This window comes from Ascaphus truei, chromosome 16, assembly GCF_040206685.1.
Source record: "Ascaphus truei isolate aAscTru1 chromosome 16, aAscTru1.hap1, whole genome shotgun sequence".
NCBI classification, from domain to species: Eukaryota; Metazoa; Chordata; class Amphibia; order Anura; family Ascaphidae; genus Ascaphus; species Ascaphus truei.
The window spans coordinates 891,141-909,629 of record NC_134498.1 but is presented as its reverse complement, the minus strand read 5'-3'; the positions used below and the strand labels follow the sequence as shown (position 1 = coordinate 909,629).

General features: G+C 37.8%; 1 protein-coding gene across 13 annotated transcripts in view; it reads right to left on the bottom strand.

Moving 5' to 3' along the window:
- The window catches only part of ZNF185 (zinc finger protein 185 with LIM domain), a 396,414-nt gene that overhangs the window by 27,952 nt on the left and 349,973 nt on the right, over positions 1-18,489 (bottom strand). For all 13 annotated transcript variants that reach the window (XM_075572684.1, XM_075572683.1, XM_075572693.1 and 10 more), the window contains 3 exons: positions 11,318-11,422; positions 7,143-7,208; positions 6,417-6,497 (listed from right to left, as the gene is read on the bottom strand). In XM_075572684.1, the coding sequence (XP_075428799.1) occupies positions 6,417-6,497; positions 7,143-7,208; positions 11,318-11,422 (252 nt within the window). The remainder of the gene's footprint in view (positions 1-6,416; positions 6,498-7,142; positions 7,209-11,317; positions 11,423-18,489) is intronic.

The window sequence follows — 18,489 nt, the reverse complement described above, 5'->3', positions numbered from 1 at the left end:
CTTTAAAAGTCTAGCATTACATGGGCCAATAGGAAGCCACAAGGGATGACATTGCTGCTTTCTATTGGCTCATGGGACCTTTAAACAGACATTTTCTTTGCTTAGCTGCAGCTGCTACCGACATCACTTTCCAAAATCAAAGTGGTTCAGTTCTGGAGACCCCCAACTTTCCACCTAGTAAAAACAACAGCAAGAAACCAAGCAGTACATCCACTTTAAAGCAGCATTCCAAGCTGCCGTTTTTATTATTATTTTCTCTTTAATATGTTGCATAGTTACTTAGTAGATGAGGTTGAAAAAAGACATGTGTCCATCAAGTTCAACCTATGCTAAATTTAGACGACAGATACTTTATCTTATATCTGTACTTACAGTATATTGATCCAGAGGACGGTAAACAAAAAATCCCAGTGAAATATCATCCAATGATATCTCATAAGAGGAAACATAAATTCCTTCCTGACTCCAAATAATGGCAATCAGATAATTTTATTTCTAAAAATATGTCCAACCATTTTTTGAACAAATCTATTGTATCTGCCATAACAGTCTCCATGGGTAATGAATTCCACATTGTAACTGCCCTTATTGTAAAGAACCCTTTCCTTCGTTACTTGTGAAATCTAATTCCCTCCAAACTTAAGGGATGCCCCTGAGTCCTTTGTACTGCCCAAGGGATGAATAATTCTTTTGAAATCTCCATGTACTGTCCCTGAATATATTTGTATATAGTTATCATATCCCTTAATGTAAATAAATCTAATTTATCTGCCTCTCATCATAAGCCAGATTGTCCATCCCCTTTATTAAAGTGGTTGCTCTTCTCTGCACTTCATCTAGTTCCAGAATGTATTTTCTAAGGAGTGGTGCCCAAAATTGTACTCCATATTCAAGGTGTGGTCTTACGAATGCTTTATAAAGGGGCATAATTATGCTTACATCCATTGCCCATTTAATGCAAGATAAGATCTTGTTTGCTTTTGCAGCTACTGAATGACTTTGGGCACTATTGCTAAGCCTGCGGTCTACAAGTACTCCTAAATCCTTCTCCATCAAGGATTCCCCCAATTTATCCCCATTTAAGTTGTAAGTTGCCTGTTTATTCTTGTTTCCCAAATGCATAACCTTACATTTATCTGTATTAAACCTCATCTGCCATTTACCTGCCCAAGTTTCCAGTCTCTCCAAGTCCTTCTGGAGGGAAATTACATCCTGTTCTAATTCTACTACCTTACACAATTTAGTGTCATTAGCAAGGAGACTTTTCTTTTGTGCCAACCTGAAGGTCATTAATAAACAAGTTAAAAAGCAGGGGTCCCAGTACCGATCCCTGAGGTACTCCATTCAACTTTAGCCCAACCAGAAAAAGTTCAATTTATGATAACTCTCTGTTGTCTACCCTTCAACCAGTTTTCAATCCAGGTGCAAATGTTTTTACTGAGTCCAAATTGCTTTATTTTCTACACTAACATCTTGTGTGGAACTGTATCAAAAGCGTTTGCAATATTTAAGTAGACCACATCAACCGCATTACATTACCCTGGTCTAAATTCCAGTACTGTTTCTTTCCTAAAAGAAACAAATAAGGTTTATTTGGTTTGACCTATCCTTCATAAATCCATGCTGACTATTACTAATAATTTTGTTTTCCATTAGGTATTCCTGAATATTATCCTGTATTAAACCTTCAAGTAGTTTCCCCACTATTGATGTCAGTCGTACAGGTCTGTAATTTCCCGGTTGTGATCTAGCTCCCTTTTTAAATATAGGCACCATATCTGCTTTATGCCAATTTTGTGGTACTGAGCCTGTGGATATGGAGTCCTTGAATATTAAATGTAATAGTTTGGCTATTACTGAGCTTAACTCCTTAAGAACTCTTGGATGTATGCCATCGGGGCAAGTTGCCTTATTTAGTTAAAATTGATCCAGCTGCTTATGAACTTCTTCCTCAGTTAACCAATTGTTAATTAATATGGAGGTTGTAGCTTTCTCCTACAGCGCTACTATTGAAATTGATTGTTCCCTGGTAAACACAGAGGCAAAGAATTTATTATCTCCAATAATTTGTCTACCCATCTCACTCAAAGGTCCTACATATTCTTTTTTAATTTTATTGTTATTAAGGTAATTAAAGAACTTTTTAGGCTTGATCTTACTTTCTATTGCAATCCTTTTTTTATTAGATATTTTTGCTAATTTGATTGCCCTTTTGCAATTTGTTACATTCCTTATAATACTGATACGATGTCTCCATCCCTTCTGATTTCAAGAATCTAAACATCTGCCGCATATTTTACATTTCCTCCCCTACTTGTTTCTTTAGCCACATTGGTTTTACTTATTTATTTTATATTTATTACCCAAGGTATACACTGATAAGTGTACTTTCCTAACAATGTTTTAAAGACTGCCCATTTATCTTCTACATTTTTCCCTGCAAAAACGTAATCCCAATGTATTCCTTGTAGATTAGTCTTCAGTTTATTAAAATCTGCCTTTCTAAAGTTTAAGGTCTTTGTTGAACCCAAGAATTTTGTTTTACGATAATTTTTTTTAAATGAAACAATATTATGAACCCTGTCACCCAATTTTTTCCGGACTTGAATATTTGCTATTACTTCTATATTGTTGGTTATTTCCAAATCCAGTATTACCCCTCTCCTGGTTGTTCCTCAATAATTTGGGACATGTAATTGTCTTTAATCACCCCAAAAAACCTGTTTCCTTTTGTTGAAATGTTAATCTCATTGCCCCAGTCTATGTCTGGATACTAAAAAATCCCCCATTATGGAAACATATCCTAATTTTCATGACTTCTCCATTTGTAAATATATTTTAGCTTCCTAAATGTGCATCAATACAATCTACACAATGATAACTAATTAGCTAAGTTGCCAAATCGATCAGTGAAGATTCTGCTTGGGGTTCACTAAATGGCTGTCCAAGCTGCTGTTAAAAAAAAAAAAACATTTCTTTTTTTCTCTGTAATATGTGCATCAATACAATCCACACAATGATAAGTAATTAGCAAAGTTGCTGATCGATCTGCGAAGATTTGACTCAGGGGTTCACTAAATGGCTGTCAGTGCAGCAGAAGAGGACCAAAGATGCAAAGTTATATGGGGAAGATCATGTGACCAGGCAGTAACTAGATACAATTGGTGCACTGCTAGAGAGAGGGCAGGGCTCAAAAAGGGGTGTACCAGAGCCTGTTTCAGAAGAGGAAGGGGATGTGACTTTGTAAAATGTAGCATTCTGTGAGATATTACAATGTCTCTAAACATGTCAGCCACTGGATGTTGTACCTGGTAGGCTATAAATCTGACACGTGACATAATGAGAGTCAGATAGCTACAAATTTACACAGAAAGCGGACAAAGAAAGAAAGAGGAAGTCAGTTGATACGTGAGGAGAAAGTAAGAGAGCTGGAGAAGGAGAGAGGCGGAAAGAATTGGGTGCACCATATGGTATTAAAGGAAAGTGATGGGAGGGAGAGAGATTAGGTGGGAGAGGGCTAAAAATTAGAGGGCGGGTGAAAGGAGGGAGGAAAGGAAGAACCCGGGCTTTATGACTAGTTTAGCATATTTATGAAAGTATCGAACATGCTGTGACATTTATAATTGTACACCCTGAAAACGTAAATTATTTAACATATCTACTGAATTGTTATGAAAGATCCTTGGGAAAGAGAAACACATCAGGATAAGGATTACAAAATGTAGAATGTTCTAATAAATAAAAGAGAAAACTTTGTACCTGTTGGGTCATGTCGCATCTGAAACAGCATTTAGTTAATGTGCATTCTAGATCTTTGTAAATGTCACGAGGTAAAAAAGGGTGTGTGTGGAAATTGTAATTATACTCTGAAACGTCTTTCACTCAATCAAAAACAACAAATTGTAGACTGCAGGCTTAGCAATAGTGCCCAATGTCATGCAGTAGCTGCAAAGGCAAACAAGATCTTATCTTGCATTAAACGGGCAATGGATGGAAGGGAAGTAAACATAATTATGCCCCTTTACAAAGCACTAGTAAGACCACACCTTGAATATGGAGTACAATTTTAGGCACCAAGCATAAGAAAAGACATTATTGAACTAGAGAGAGTGCAGAGAAGAGCCACCAAATTAATAAAGGGGATGGACAATCTAACTTATGAGGAGAGGCTAGCTAAATTAGATTTATTCACATTAGAAAAGAGGCGTCTAAGAGGGGATATGATAACTATATACAAATATATTCGGGGACAATACAAGGAGCTTTCAAAAGAACTATTCATCCCACGGGCAGTTCAAAGGACTCGGGCCATCCCTTAAGGTTGGAAGAAAGGAAATTTCACCAGCAACAAAGGAAAGGGTTCTTTACAGTAAGGGCAGTTAAAATGTGGAATTCATTACCCATGGAGACTGTGATGGCAGATACAATAGATTTGTTCAAAAAAAGGTTGGACATCTTTTTAGATGGGAAAGGTATACAGGGATATACCAAATAAGTATACATGGGAAGGATGTTGATCCAGGGATTAATCCGATTGCCAATTCCTGGAGTCAGGAAGGAATTAATTTTTCCCTTTAATGGGGTTTTTTGTTTGCCTTCCTCTGGATCAATAAGTCAGCAAGTATCTGTTGTCTAAATTTAGCATAGGTTGAACTTGATGGACCTGGGTCTTTTTTCAACCTCATCTACTATGTAACTATGTAAAATCAAAATACAATTTCAGTGACAAAATACAAAGAAGTTTCACTTAGAACGCATGTGCTCGCCACAGACAACCTTTTTTTTACATTTCGGAAGTGTCAATTTTTCCATCTCCATGGTTTCCCAAATGTTCCCTTAATTTGGATCAATATTTGGATCGTCTCTAATTTTCAGCATCTAGGTATTACACACATAGTCGAATCACAAATATGCGTTAGAAATTGATTGGTATGTTTGTGCAGATTTGGGAAGGATCTACCCAATAGAAAGCACCAAAGGTCTTTTGTAATGTTGGTATCAAATAGGTGGGATATTAATCTTATAATACTTTCCCATAGCGGTACAAACTATAGGGCATTCCCACTACAGTATATATGTATTGTACCATTGCTCCCATTTCCTCCAACATAGATTTGAGGAGTTAGGAAATTAAGTTTGTTTGGGGTTAAATGCTGGTACTTAATTCTATACGAATTTTCTTTTGCAATCTTGTTGATATGGGTTTTAGCTGCTACTTCAGCTGCTGCTTTCTATATTTCTTACCACACTTCCCAATACATATCATAGTCTAGGTCATTATTCTATTATATCATTATAAAATATACAGTAGTTATCTTTGACACTTTCAAGCAGGGTAGTTAGCTAGCGATATACAGTACCATGGATGTATATAATGTATACCCTGTTCACTTATGTAACCATGTATTATTTAATCTTTTACTGTTATTCTTAACTCTATGCCCAGGACATACTGTACTTGAAAACGAGAGGTATCTATCAATGTATTACTTCCTGGTAAAACATTTTTTAAATAAATGGATGTAATGCCTTTTTGAGCTGTGCTGTGTCTACATATATGCTCACAAGTAAAAGTTGTCCTATCTGCCTATGCGTAAAGTACTGCGAATGTCTGTGTCTGCGCATGCACCCATGAATGCTGAATGGAGCCATCTGTGCATGCGCAGAGGGCCGACATGGAATATGACTGGTACGCATGCGCAGGCAGCGATGGTTACTTGTGCATGACAATTCTGCACATGTGCAATCACTCACTTCTGTTATTATTTTCTTCCCTATTATTTTTTGTAGATGCCAGCGCTCGCAAAGAAGTTTCACTTCAAAAGTTCTGTTTTGGTAAACTTTTAGCTACAAAGTTGAAGAAACACTGATCTTATGCTCAATTATATGTTCTACTGCCACTGCACATTGATTTCCCAGCTGGTTAAAGTAGCAGTACAAGCTGCTGCTAAATTTAAAAAAAATATATATATATTTTTTCTCTTTAATATGTTCATCAATACAATCCACACAATGATAAGTAATTACAGTAGCAAAGTTGCTGATCGATCGGCGAAGATTCTGCTCGGGGGTTCACGAAATGGCTGTCAGTGCAGCAGAAGGGGACCAAAGATGCAAAGTTCTGTGGGGAAGATCATGTGACCAAGCAGTAACTAGATACAATTGGTGCACTGCTAGAGAGGGGGCAGGGCTCAAAATGGGATGTGCCAAAGTCTGTTTCAGAAGAGGAAGAGGATGTGTCTTTGTAAATGGTTGCTATAGAAACAAAAAATGCTTGTTACATTATAATACATTAAAAATGTCATTCAGAGTTGTTTAAAAAAATGGTACACATATTTTCTCATAGTACAGAACGGATTTTTTTTTTTTTTTTTTAAATGTAGGCTATTGCTTGGTCTGCAGCTTTAATACTCTACCTTTTTGGTGCACTGTTATACAGGTAACTGGAGCTGCTGAAGGATGATCTTTCTAAGCTTTCTGAAAAATCTGGTTGGCTTCTGTTAAAAAAAATAAATATGCATTGTGTACCAACGTTTCATATTCCGCATACCACATTCAACAGATTTACCCATCCTTTAAAGAAGCTAATTTAAACATAGTATGCCCCTTTTAATATGGTTGTTACAAATTCAGTTAAAGCAGAAAAGAATGAAAATGGAGGCTAAGACTATTAACATTTTAATCTTGGTGCATGTACAGTACCTATTCAAAGAATAGACTTACAGTACAAATGGGTATACGGTACTGTGTATTTCTTGTTTTGGTCAAAAAAAATTAAAAAGTGAAATATATTCAAGTGTTCTGCAGTTAGTAATAATATTTACAGAAATATTACAGTAACCCATGAGTTTACTAAAGCTCTGTACACTCTAATTTCATCTGTAAAGGCTCATATTGGTCTAACAGGTATCAAATCTACAACAAATCAACATTTTTATGGTAAACAAAATGCTTTGGGTGTGTTACAATCTTTATTTAATCTTTCAGTGATTGAAACGTATGAAAATCCTTTACTAAAATTGTTGCTTTTTGCTTTGTTGTTTCTACTTACAACAAAAGAAAAATGCAGCATTGCCCCAATTAATATTCTGAGCTCTAAACCATCATACATATTGACATATTCAATTAATAATATTTCTTACCCAGTATATGTCGGAGAGACACTCTCACTTGTGTTAAGGTATTCCTTTACAAAAAGGATCCCTTTGCTGGTAAAAAAACATACACAAAAAAATTAACGAGATCATAAGAATTCAGGTATAATACTCATAGTATTGCACAAGAGATTGTGAAAGACAAATTAAGACATACATACAAATTTCTACTGATACTGTGATTTAAAAGCTATGTAAAATGCTCAAAATGAATAGGTACAAAAAAATGAAATGAAGTTGTTTTCTGTGGATGAACAGTACCAGACATTACTAAACTGTTGTATTATATGTTATTACGTGTATTGGGTGTGATCACTGGGAGATGATGTCACATCTTTATAGTTACTGCTAGAGTGCGACAGACCATGGACATGTATTCTTGTATCTGAGAAGAAACCTCAGGCACCAGGGGCGTCCCTGGAGCAGTATGTACTGTGGCAGAAAAGAATGCTTCTTCAAATCAAATTATTCCTAATTCTGTTGTCTCTGTTAAATTAATTGTGTCCACTAGGGGGCAGGGGAATCCCATAATTAGAAGGTATAAGTAAGAATGGGAAGGCAACAATAATAAAACACTTACTGCTGCGGCACAGTTTATTCGAGCATTTGCCCGTTCTGTGCCGCAGCAGTAGCCTGGCGCGCGCCCGAGTGTGACGGGCGCGCGCCGAAGCAGCGGAAGAGCGCCCTCCGATCGGGGCGCTCTCCCTACCGCTGCCGGGTCCGCCGGGTCCCCCGGAACCCCCTGCCGCTGTCCCGCGATCGCGGGACACCAGGGCTCCCTCGGGGAGCCCCTGGACACGCGTGCAGGGGGCGCACGCTCCCGATGACGCGTGACCGCGCGTCTATGACGCGCGGCACGCCGAGGGGCGGCCACTAGCAAGCCGGGAGATTTCCCGGCTTGCGGTACCGACCACACTTCAATAAAGTGTGTCGGTAGTGTAGGAGAGGGGAGACATCAGCTAAAGATGTAGAGACAGGAAAGCCTGGAGATGGGTATCTCAATGACAGATATGAGGAAGATGTAACATAGAGAATGGTTAAGGCAGCATAGGCCCTTTGGTGCCTGCAAAACTCACCAGCTGTAGTAGTTAACTTTAAGGCTACTTTGCTTTGTTTCTGTTCCCATTTTCCAAATGTTACTGGATACTTTATATCTCTGTGTTACATGAACTAAACATTTTTATAATTAAAAAAAGTCTCATAAATGAAATGTTGACGTTTATACAGTACCACCCAGGAGAGGGGCATTACTGGATTTGGTAATATAAAACAATTTAGAAGTACAGTAACAACAAATATTCAAGTCCGGGGACATTTAGGAAACTGATCATAACATGGTTTAATTTTAAATAAATGATCAAAAAATATATTATATGGGTTCAACAAAGACTTTGAATTTTAGAAAGCAGATTTTAAATAATCTACAAGGAATAAATTGAGATGATGTTTTTGCAGGAATAAATGTGTAAGACAAATGGGCAGTCTTTAAAACATTGTTAGAAAAGCACACTTACAGTATCAGTGTATACTCTTGAGTAATAAGTATAAAAGAAACAAGTCAAAACCAATATGGCTAAATAAACAGGTAGGAGAGGAAATGGTTCTTAGTAAGAAGGAACGGAGGCATCGTATCAGAATTATAAAGAAAGTAATAAAAGTTGCAATTAGCAAAAATTGAAAATTTAAAAAGATTGCAATAGAAAGTAAGATCAACTGTAAAAAGTTATTTAAGAAACGGAATAATAATTAAAAAAAATGAGGAAAGAAAATATAGAACACTTTCAGGGTGAGATGGGCAGGCAAATTATTGGAAGTAAAGAAAGAGCGGAAGTATTAAATAAATTATTTGTCTCTATTTGTACGAGGGAGGAATCAATTGCAAAAATATTGCCACAGGAGGAAGACACAGCCTCTATATTAATGAACAATTGGTTAATTGAGGAAGAAGTTCATAGGTGGTTTGGTAAAATTAAAGTAAATAAGGCACCTGGCCCCGATGGCATATTGTACATCCAAGAGTTCTTAAGAGTTACGTTCAGTAATAGCCAAACCATTACATTTAATATTCAAGGACTCCATTTCTACAGGCTCAGTACCACAAGACTGTAGTAAAGCAGATGCAGTACCTATATTTAAAAAGTGAGCTAGATCACTACAGGGTAATTACAGACCTGTAAACTTGACTTCAATAATGGGGAAGCTACTTGAAGGTTTAATAAGGGATAATATTCAGGAATACCTAATAATAACAAAATTATTAGTAATAGTCAGCATGGATTTATGAAGGATAGATCATGCCAAACTAACCTTATTTGTTTCTTTGAGGAGGTACAGTAAGTAGGAATTTAGACCAGGGTAATGCAGTTGATGTGGTCTACTTAGATTTTGCAAAGGCTTTTACAGTGCCACACACGAGGTTAGTGTACAAAATAAAGGAAATTGTAAATCGGTAAAAATATTTGCACCTGGATTGAAAACTCGTTAAAGGATAGAAGATAGGAGACTTGTCATAAATGGAACTTTTTCAGGTTGGGCTAAAGTCGTGAGCGGAGTACCTCAGGGATCAGTACTGGGACCTATGCTTTTTAACTTGTTTACTTATGACCTTAAGTTGGCATAGAGAGCAATGTCTCCTTCTTTGTTGATGACACTAAATTGCATAAGTTAGTGGAATCAGAGCAGGGTGTAGTTTTCTCCAGGGGGACTTGGATAGACGGAAACTTTGGCAGGTAAATGGCAGATGAGGTTTAATACAGATACATATAAGGATGCATTTTGGAAACAAGACTAAACATCAATCTTTGATGGAGAAGGATTTAGGAGTGCTTTTGGGCAGCAGGCTTAGCAAGAGTGCCCAATGTCAGACAGTAGCTGCAAAGGCAAATAAGATCTAATCTTGAATTAAATGGGGTATGGATGGAAGGGAAGTAAGCATAATTATTCCACTGTATAAAGCATTAGTAAGACAACACCTTGAGTATGTAGTACAGTTCTGGGCACCACTCCAAAATGTCAAAAAGACATTATGGAACAAGAAAAAGTGCAGAGAAGAGCCACAAACTTAACAAAGGGGATGAAAAATCTGACACGAGGAGAGGCTAGCTAAATTAGATTTGTTTACATTAGAAAATAGGCATCTAAAAGGGGATATAATAACTATATACAAATATATTCGGGGACAATACAAGGAGCTTTTAAAAGAACTATTCATCCCAAGGGCAGTACAAACGGTCATTCCTTAATGTTGGTGGAAAGGAGATTTAACCAGCAACAAAGGAAAGCGTTCTTTACAGTAAGGGCAGGTAAAATGTGGAATTCATTACCCATAGAGACTGTGATGGTAGGTACAATAGATATCTTTAAAAAAAAATATGTTGGACATCTTTTTAGAAAGGATAGGTATACAGGGATATACCAAATAAATAAACAAGGGAAGGATGTTGATCCAGGGAGAAATCTAATTGCCATTATTTGGCGTCGGGATGGAATTTGTTTTTACCCTTATGAGACATCATTGGATAATGTTTCACTGGGGTTTTTTGTTTGCCTTCCTCTGGATGAAAATAATGTAAATACAAATATAGAATATGTTTTTGTTGTCTAAATTTAGTATAGGTTGAACTAGATGGACATATGTTATTTTTCAACCGCATCTACTGATGCATTTTGTTACAGGGGTGTCTAAAATCACATAATTCTGTACATATCTCTAATTTGCAATGTACAGTAGGTAGTACATTTCAAATTAGAGACATGTAAAGAATTAGGTGATCTTAGACACCCCTGTAACAAAATGCATCAGTAGCACTATATATCTTTTAATACCTTAGGCGTTCTGCTAGGGAAAGGGAATTGGCCATAGTACATTTATGAAAAATAAACACAAAATCCCTGCGCTACTTTCCAAATGTACAGAAAACAATGGATTATTATTGCAGGTCTCCATCTTTTCAGACAATTGGGTTTCAATTTATTAAAGTCTCCCCAAGTGGCAAAACCAGTGCAACAACGAAACAGCACCCTGTTTCTAAAATAAATGAATGCCATTGAAAATAATGGGAGTTTTTACTATAAATCAATCCAATTGAGTTCTTTTGCACTGGTTTTGTAGCTGGAAGACTTTAGTAAAAAGAAATCACCTCGTGCATGAGGTAGGGCCTTACTTGGCTGACTGAGGGTCATACTCGCTGAGATCATTTGCTGAAGAACTGTCATAACGGGTCTCCACTGTGGTTGTTGTAATTTTTTCTCTTGAACTGGAGACAATCCTGCAAAGGAAAAAAAAATCCTTATAACTATGTGCACATGAAGGCTGTCAGCAAAGTGTCTGTACTAAAAGAGTTTTTTCTACTGTTAATTAAATCAATTAAAATATTTGAAGAAAACAATAGAATGTTAATGTATGATTATGGATCAACAAATGGATTCAGCATTTTTTTCTATTAGAACACCTAAAATGTATCGTCTGTGTCACTGCAACCTACCTGTTCTATGTACCTAACATGATATTGATGTAGTAAGATGTATTAAAAAAAATATATATAAACTAACGTATTGTTATATCGAGTATATTGAGTATATCATGTTTACATTAAAAAACATACATATTATAAAATATAACATTAAAAAATGCAACAAAAAATGAGTATGTCTTACGTAATATATCTGCCAATATCAATATTGTGCTTTAACTCCTGGCAGCTTGGCACAGAATCCCAGAGTTCCATAGAACATGTAAAACTAGAACTATGATCTACAGAAAACACTAATAGCAACTATTCTGCTGCATTTTGGGGGCTATGTACTCCGGAAATGTAACCAGTAACGTGCATGCCACCTAGGTCTCTCTTCTATACACTATGAATCCATCTAACCGTTTCCTGGTAATATTCCACCTCCATTGAAATAAATGTTCATGTGCAAGAAAAAGATAGCTTATACAGCATTGTGAAGAGGGACTTTACAGGGGCATTTGTATTCTGTATCTATAAGTGTCAATTTGTGAGAGAAAAAAAATCACTCATTTGTTCCCATATAAAGCATCTTGTTATTTGGGGTGTGCTGTTAGGAAGAGTTTGGAAGGGGTTAACCTGTTCTACATATTTTCATGGAGTATATTACATTCTATCTACAAGCACTTTTATTTAAAAAAATGGTTTAAAATGGTCTTTGAAATCAGAACAGTCACGCAGTTAGTAAATATACAAATATATTTACTTTTTCAAATCTGCAGTCTACAATACAGTATATTGAAAAATCACTTTCACTTCTGTCGAAAAAAAGTAACACACAAACAGGAATCTCTATACCACTACGTGAATAATAGAGATTACTATAGAATACACTTATAAGTGTGAATTACCAGATGTTTCTTTTCGGAAAGAACAATGAGATATTCATGTGACATTTTCATAATATGCATTGTGCTACCCCTATAGATAATCACTGCAGATTTGTCAGAGCATGTGATACGTTTGAATGAACCAGCAGGATGCCGTCACACTGTAGATTTAAAACCCTCTGCAGAGCTTTCAAAATGACATACTGTAGGTTTCTTCTTCTTGTGTACTGTAAAATTGAAGATGACATACAGTATGTGAACTTTTGATAGCTCTGTAAACACTATTGCATCCATGAACAAGCTTCGGTACTTGCTATGGGATCTTTGTAGAACAGCCCTGGACACACGATGTAGAAACCTGCAAGATTCTGATCATTCAGTTCCAACTGTTGGTTCATGAAAGATTGTAATGAAATAGGGAGGGGAAAAGGGGAAAGTGGTCCTGCTCAGCTAACAAGTTATGCTTTCTGGAGTGGTGCTATCTGGGATAAAGGATATGGGTATTGTAGGAGAGAAAATATTTTATTAATTGTAGAGAAAACAGAAACTAGATTAAAACCTAAATAATAGTGCTTGCCGTGCTAAGCTACCAAGTACATCTATACTACTATATCTAGAGAAATCATTCATATAAAATCACTATATTGATCTCATATAGCAGATTTAACTGACAGCATCTGCTCACTATATGCGAATAAACGGACAGGCAACACTCCTTCAAAAGAGATCTCAATTTGTGTATGATACTGTATACAGTATGAACTATTTATCACCACGTGTAAAATACATGCTAATAATGTTGATGACTAACTATATATATATATATATATATATATATATATATATATATATATATATGACCCCTCATACCATGTGCTGCACTAAATGGTGGTATATGTTGGCATAGTTGGAATACTGCACTCTAATGTTTAAGCTCTTATAATATATCATACCTATCTCAAGCTAGTGGGTTCCTGATTCGGCCCACATCTTAGGGCCATTCTATACAGCATGCGGCCGTGCGCGCCTATGCGAACGCACGTGCACGTGCCTATGCGAACGCGCGTGCAGGTGCCGCATGCTTTTTGTATGTATACTATAGAAGCTGTGAAGGTACAGTGTTTGTGTGTGTGTGTAATTTATTAAAAAAAAAAACATTGATAAAAATAAAATATTTATTACATTTATGCAGACACACAAATACATACACACATAAAAATATATATACACATGCATACATATACACACACATATACATACATTCAGCGCCATTAGCGGTGCGAAAATATGCTTTTTCCGTCTTTGCCGCTGTCTGTCGGCTCCCCTCTCCCTGCCGTGCGCGCGCGCGGCCCTTGTGTAGAAGGGCTGACTCAAGTCAGCCAACTAAAATTCCGCGTGCGTGCCCGGCCCTATAGAACGTGCCTTAGTTAGCTTTCTGAAGGTATGAAGATATAGAGATATACGTCGATACCAGAATGCAATGACTTACAGTTATAATCACTGACATCCCACACCAATAAGGTGTTATATGGTAGTGCTGAGGGTGTTCTTAAAAAGGAGAGCACTGTTATGTAAACACTTGAAGCCTGCTGCGGACACTGTAGTCCTGCTGAGGCTAGTGGGTTCCTTCAAACGGCCCACATCTCATTTAACTAACTGCAGAGACATTGTAGCTGTACATGTAGCACAGCTAAAAAATAGATCAGGACCCGTGTCTTCGCGCTATTGACGCTTTGCTGAGGTCACCCGACATGCGTTTCATTCTTCACGGGAACTTCTTTGGGGCTAGGCGGGTCACTGTTGCTGGGATCTATTTAACCGCGTGGTTGCTATAGCGATCACTACAACAGGTAAATCAGGTGATCGAAAATCGTGTGAAAACGGCTAGACAATCAGGGAACATGTAAACACTGTGACTGAAATTGGAGCAGTGTGCACCTTATTAAAATGTCATAAGTCAAGGTTAAAAATGAAAATAGATAAGTAAATGACTACTGGAGTTAGACATAATGAACTTAATGATCTAAGTGTGCCCTGTGAAAAGCACAAGTATCAATGTTGCATATCCCTGTTACAAATAAGAACTATTATCTGCAACCGTAACTCGCTGTGTGTATATCATACATGCAGCATTAGTAGAAAGAGCAGTCTACGTTCCTCTGGGCTGTGCACATCATTAGAGAACCATAAACTCTGAAATTTATTCGGAGTTAGACCTATTCTTCTAACTATTGAATAATAAACGTGTGTACTGATTAATAACAGATCCATAAACCAGAAGAGAAAAGAACTCAGTTAAATATAGCACTCAATTATCGCTAGTTGTAAATGTCAATATTAAAATAATCTTTATTCAAATTAACTATTTAAAATAAATGGTGCATAGGATGGGATAAAATATAAAACATGACTAAGTATGTCAAATATCTGGAACTATGCCAGTGGTAGTGGGTCGCTACTAGTAAATAGACCCCTATTGTCGGTCTATGGGAGTGGCAGTGTCTAGTTGCTCAATTTGATATGTATGAATAATTGTACTCCCCCCTGGCCAGGGAGGGGAGTAAGGTGGTGTAATGGCCGCAGGCAGTATATTTTGTCTAGTGCTATATAATATAGCCTAGAACAGCAGTAAATGCTGTGGTGATAGGTAGTGTTAGGCCTTTTTTAATTGTGGCAGTGTCAGCTTTCCTTTATTTGACAAGCGGTGGTTGTACATATACTCTAAGGCTGCAATTTTGAGGTGAATGGCTTTGAACGCCATCGATATAGTCTCATTGCCATTACAGCACGAACCTCTAACACTGACTGAGGAGATAAGCAGCGCAGATGCAGGATTCACTTCTGTGTGCAACTCTGTCCAACAGGGATATATAGCTAGTACATCGGGGGTGATGGGCACTCGATATATATCACTATTTGCATATCAGTAAGTGTATATATGCTTTTTTAGTACGCTGCTACCAGAGTATACTATTCACTCTAGCTGTGACAACGGAGGTTCATAGTTCTATATGCTAAGGCTTGACCATTGCTGCTTATACAGCAAGCTTCAGCCATATACTTTCACTGGGAGGATCAGCAGCATAGCTGTAGGTGACCTGCTCCCCATTTGTTTAGCAAAGCTATGTAACTTTGATCCAGAGGTTAATACAACTACCTATCACCACAGCATTTACTGCTGTTCTAAGCTATATTATAAAGCACTAGACAAAATATACTGCCTGCGGCCATTACACCACCTTACTCCCCTCCCTGGCCAGGGGGGAGTACAATTATTCATACATATCAAATTGAGCAACTAGACACTGCCACTCCTATAGACCGACAATAGGGGTCTATTTACTAGTAGCGACCCGCTACCACTGGCATAGTTCCAGATATTTGACATACTTAGTCATGTTTTATATTTTATCCCATCCTATGCACCATTTATTTTAAATAGTTAATTTGAATAAAGATTATTTTAATATTGACATTTACAACTAGCGAGAATTGAGTGCTATATTTAACTGAGTTCTTTTCTCTTCTGGTTTATTGATTATACAGTTCTCAGTCTAGCACCTTATCCACATTACTAAGTACTCTCATTCTAGCTGAGCAGGGGTTCACTTACCTCCCCCCCTCCTTTCCCATGGTATATATAATTACAGATCCAATATGCAGAATGAAAAGATTATGGGATGCAATGAGATCCCTAGAAGTATATCTCATATCTCCATAGCAATAGAGTATACTTATGCTGTGTGAGACCATCCATACTATATAATGCATCTAAACGTGGGTTTCAAAGAAAGGCAGAGTAAACAAACTCTTTATTTAACCCTTTAGGTAAAAGGGTTCCCAAAGTATAGATCCATTTTGCTTCTTTTTTCAATAGTGCCACATCTAGGTCCCCTTTACGTTCTCCTAAAGTCACAAAGTCAATGCCCTGAAAAGACAAGTATGTGACATTGCCCCTGAGTACCTGATTAATGTGTCTAGCAACAGTAATGTCTTTGAGAGTCTTGATAGTGCTGACGTGCTGTAAAATACGTCTACGTTTTTCTCTAGACATTTTACCAACGTATTTCAAACCACATCTACAGGTTACCAAATAGATTACACCCTCTGTCTTGCAATTGATGAAGTTCCTCATCATATATTGCTTGGTGTTGTCTGTGTTGGTAAACTTTTTAGAGGGGTTGACAAACTTACAGGCGCCACACCTCTATATTTCTGTTGTCTTTTTGTTATTAAGCCAAGTTGTTGCTTGGCGGCTTTGATAATGGCTATGCACTAAGTGGTCTGCCAGATTTTTCCAGCGTCTATATGTGATGGAGGGGTTCTTACTGAGGACTTTGGTGAGGTCATCATCCTCAAGGAGGATATGCCAATGTTGGCCTAGTATGTTTTTAATTTCCCTCCATTGTCTATTGTAGGTAATAATAATTGTGATTTGATTTGGGCCTTGTTCAGGTTTTCTTTGATACAGTAGTGTACCGTCAGTTGTTTTTGCTTTCTTGTAAGCTTTGTTAATACAAGACTGACTGTACCCAAAGAACTTGTCCCTCATAATTTTAGATTGTATTTCAAAATCATTATTTTTTTAACAATTTATCCTCACCCCTAGGTACTGGCCAATCGGGATACCCTGGATGAGTGGTAGTGGATGATGGCTTGTTGCTAACAGTAAGTTATTCATAGCTTTTGTGTGTACAGTTGTCTGGAGATGTCCCTCTTTGTCTTTGAAAAAATCAAGATCTAGGAATGTTACTTTTTCCTGACTGATTTCATACGTCAGCCGTAAGTTGTTATCATTACGATTAAGGGTGTTAACAAACCAGAGAAATTGTTATTTAGTACAAATCCACACTATCGGCACGTCGTCAGCATAGCGTGACCATAAGTCGATGTGCTGGGTGTGTGTCACGTTAACTTATGACAAGATATAATATACACCAAAATACCTGGGTTGAACTGAACACGGCTGAGATATGATAAAATATAATTTATTCCTTGAAAAGGGTGAACACACGAAATATACAAATAACAGACAAAATATGCACTTACTTAGAATTGGAATGATGAAATAATCAGAAAATCTTGATTAGCAGGTCATGCAGCAATCTCAGGATGACACAAGACAATGGGCATAGACTGAGCCCTGTTTAAATACAATTTCCAGCCTTATACCTTAACCTTAAGGCGCCTAGCTGGCTAGTGGAGTAGTTTGAAGCAGATTCTTCCTCCCCTGCAAGTGTGAACTATGACACTTACAAACCACTCAGCCCCTTTGTTCTTGGCCCTAGTGTAAACAATCAGGGCGGTTAACCTTTGATCAGAGGGCTTAAGTCTATGGAAAAACCAAAAATCTTTACATTTGCCCACACTCCGTCTGGTTGTTCGGAGAGGGCTGGGAATGGTCATGCATTCATGCCGGAACCTTTGCTACATGCCACCCAAATCCCAGCCCTCTGGTCCTTCCAGAACCGGAGATATGGACTTACATTTTTCACCAATTCGGACATAGCCGTTTTCACGCCACGCGGCTTTTCCCCATTGGAATCAATGGCCGGCGTCGCCATAGACAATGCATGGGCGCACGTCGCCATTGGATTCAATGGGACCTCTGTTCCGCCATTAAAGTCAATGGCGCAACCCTCCTTCTCCGCTCGACCCTTTACAGGGGTCCCTCATTCCTGGACCCGGTGGGGGTCGTGTGTGGGGGTTCCTAGGGGCTAGGGGCAACAAGAATTTTATTCCCAGGTGCCCTAGAACCTAAGATTCCCACGCCAATTGTCATTGAACTTGACCCAAGTGATAAAAGCTCTTTTCAATGACATTGTATCCGCTTCTGCGGTTTTGCGGTTTGGATGGCTGCCAACCTGTTCCTGGAGGCCGACGTTGAGTAATCCCCATTGAAGTCAATGGCCCCATTGACTGACAATGGGAAACCGCCGTTCCTCCTAAGAGACGCCACCTGCTGGTCGTTGCTGGAAACAGGTCCAAAACCGC